This window comes from Fulmarus glacialis, unplaced genomic scaffold (assembly GCF_000690835.1).
Source record: "Fulmarus glacialis isolate BGI_N327 unplaced genomic scaffold, ASM69083v1 Scaffold35898, whole genome shotgun sequence".
NCBI lineage: Eukaryota > Metazoa > Chordata > Aves > Procellariiformes > Procellariidae > Fulmarus > Fulmarus glacialis.
Window position 1 is genome coordinate 1 of NW_009226920.1, and position 2,928 is coordinate 2,928.

The 2,928-nt window shown below is 46.1% G+C and overlaps 1 protein-coding gene across 1 annotated transcript; it reads right to left on the reverse strand.

The window, feature by feature from the left end:
- Positions 1–4: 4 nt before the first annotated feature.
- On the reverse strand, positions 5–2,651 carry SLITRK3 (SLIT and NTRK-like family, member 3; the record flags this gene model as incomplete). The annotated part of the gene is made up of 3 exons (XM_009582972.1): positions 2,124–2,651; positions 524–1,408; positions 5–481 (listed from the first exon to the last, which is right to left on the reverse strand). Coding segments are annotated over exons 2-3 (1,344 nt in total), but the record flags the coding sequence as incomplete, so codon positions are not given.
- Positions 2,652–2,928: the final 277 nt, after the last annotated feature.

The window sequence follows — 2,928 nt, forward strand, 5'->3', positions numbered from 1 at the left end:
GGTACAGGCTCTTGAGATTCGGCAGGTTGATAAAAGCCCCGTCCTGCACGTAGGAAATCCGGTTGTTCCCCAGGTGTAAGAGATCCAAGGAGGAAAAATTCCAGAAATCGGAGCGGTAGATTTTCTGGATCAAATTCCCGCTCAGGTACAGCTTCTTGGCGTTCAAGGGCCTGGGCAGGAGCTCGGAGATGTTGTGAAACCCTCGCTCCTTGCAGTTGACCGTCAGGCCCAGGTCGTTGATGTGCAAACTGCAAGAGCACCCGGTAGGGCAGATGATGGGGATGGGGGGCCGGGTCTGGTAGGCAGCCACGGGGGGTTGGTTCGGCCCAGGGTACAGGCCGCGGGATGTCGGGGGAGGCCGGGGCGCCCTGGGCTGCTTGGTGGGTTTGGGCTGCTTATTGGATGTTTTGTACTCAACAGAGGAAGCGGTGAAATGGAAGGAGGACAGCATGGAGGAAGGCTTCGTAGGCCACGCGTTCTCCTTGCTGGACGACAGCTGAGGGATGCCCAAGCTGGCTTCCACCTCGGAGTCGGACAGCATGGGACAGAGCTTACTTCTTTTGATTTCCCGCAGGTCCTTCCCGTGGAAGTGGAAGGGGGTCTCGCAGGTGATGTCCCCCACCAGGGCGGTGTAGGGGATGCGCTCCAGCCAGCTCTTCAGCTGCACGATCTCACACGTACAGTTCCACGGGTTCTCCTCCAGCTGGATCTCCATCAGGCTCCTTCCAATATGGTCCAACATCCCGCGGTACGAAAGGACTTTTAGCCGGTTCCCGCGCAAGTCCAAGTGGGTTAAGGACACAGACTTAAATAAGTTGGTGGGAAGCATGGGGATAAGATTGTCATTTAGGATAAGGACCCTCAATTTACTTAGGTTTCGAAATGCCCCGCTTTCAATCCGTTTAATGACATTGTAATCTGCCTGCAGATATTCCAGACTTTCCAAACCCAGGAAAGTGTCGTTTCGGAAAATGTCCAATTTGTTTTCGTGCAAATACAACCTCTTCAGAACTCGGAGCCCGTTAAAAGCCCCCGTCTGAATGTCCTGCAGTGCATTGTTCCCAAGGTTAATAGAAACAGCATTGTTCAAGTGAAGAAAACTGTTGGTGTACAATTTCCTCATGGAATTCCTCTGCAGATAAAGTTTAAAAGGTCTCGACCATGACTCTGTTATCTGACTAATATTTATAAATCCTTTGTTGTCACAATGTATATGGAAAAGGCTCTCCTTCACTTCACAGTAACATGGATCAAAGCAGGGCTCATCGAGTTCCTCCGAGTCCTCTATCAAGGGAATTGGTGTAGTCCATGCTAGAGCAATTGTGCTTAGAAGAATTATCCACAACATCCTTCCTTTATGAAGCGTCTCTGCCGTGGAACGTTTCATCATTTGTTGGTGTTTACAAAACTGCAACGGGAAGAAAAATGCAGATTTCAGTATTTCTGTCCTGCCCCGCTCCTTTTACTAAGCCCCTACCTGCCAGACTTGTGTTAGGCTCCTGGAAAGTTCAGCAATTGTTGGGCAGACGTTCACAACCAACTCTAGGGGTGTCAGATGGGCGAGCCTTGCCCTGATTTGTACTTAAGAGATGTAAGAAGGTTTAATCACGCGATATCAGCCTCCCTTATCCCCCCATTTGGTAAATGCTACCTATAAAGAGGACAGCACATGCAGACCACACAGCAACATGAGCACACAGGCTGAATGTGTTGCGTCTTTACACGTTTTCCACTGTAAGACCAGTGTTTAGAACTACACGTATTTCATACTTGTTAGCGATTTTAGCTTTGTAGCCATCATAGCCCGCATTGACTACAGGGGGAAATACCGGTGGGTAGATTTCTCCAGTGTCACACTACATCTTTCATACATGCAAACTCTCAAAGTTATTGAATCTCAGTCCTCGAATCTCTCTCCCTCCCGGCTCAATAAATTCCATACGTAAGTTCAAAGGAATGTGCAAGGTTTTGCTGATGTCCCTGGCAAAACGGTTCCCTTCAGAAATCCCCACAATATCTTTAAAAGAGTAAATGGTTAACAACCCTGATTTAAAAGAAAATCTTCCCTTTTCGAACACGCCGACAAATTAATGCAACTGGTATATTATCAGATAAATACATACCACATATTAGTCATTTTAGCTGATTAAAGCATTTAGAGATGATTAATCTTTCTAAAGCACATGCCCATGCGATCAGCAGATCTAAAGGGAAGTGACAGCTAAAGAGGCACCTAGAATTGAAACGCTCAGTCTGCCTTGCATTAGGGTATTTTGCGCCCCCAGGACCAAGCAGGAGACCCGGTTAAAAAGCTGAAAGTGGAAGAAAAAAATACCTTGACACTTACCAGCCGATAAATTATCTATCCTACTATATACGTTTCCGAATGAAGACACCATTCTTCTCCAATCAGATGAAAATAATACTGTACTAATGAGATGCAGCTCCTTCAACATATGGTTTCACCCTTCCTTTCACCAGATATTTTAAATGTATGGGCACAGAGAAATGCTAAGGATGGTAATAATAACGGTGGTGATGCAGCCTTCCTTGAATCACTGAAACGCCCATTAGAATTATTCGGAGCGATCGTTGCTTTTAGTCTTAATCTTTAAATAGAAAAGGTTCTTTTTGCCTTCCTCGTGTAACAACTAGAAAATTTTGCCCCCCATCCACAAACTTAAGAGCAGAAAGATGCATTTAGGGGAGAGAAATGCCAGAGGAACAGAAATCCTTAGGATCAACTTGCAAATGAAACCCTCCCCTGTGGGAAAGAGGGGATGGTTGAAAGCATGAAAAGAGAAATACCCTCTGCAATTAAAATCAGCATCTAATTGGGAAGAAGGAAGAGAGATGAGAGCTGTATTGCAGTATCAGTCTCTCTGTCTCCTTTGCAAAATATTAGCCACTTAAGTTCTTTCTCTTCTG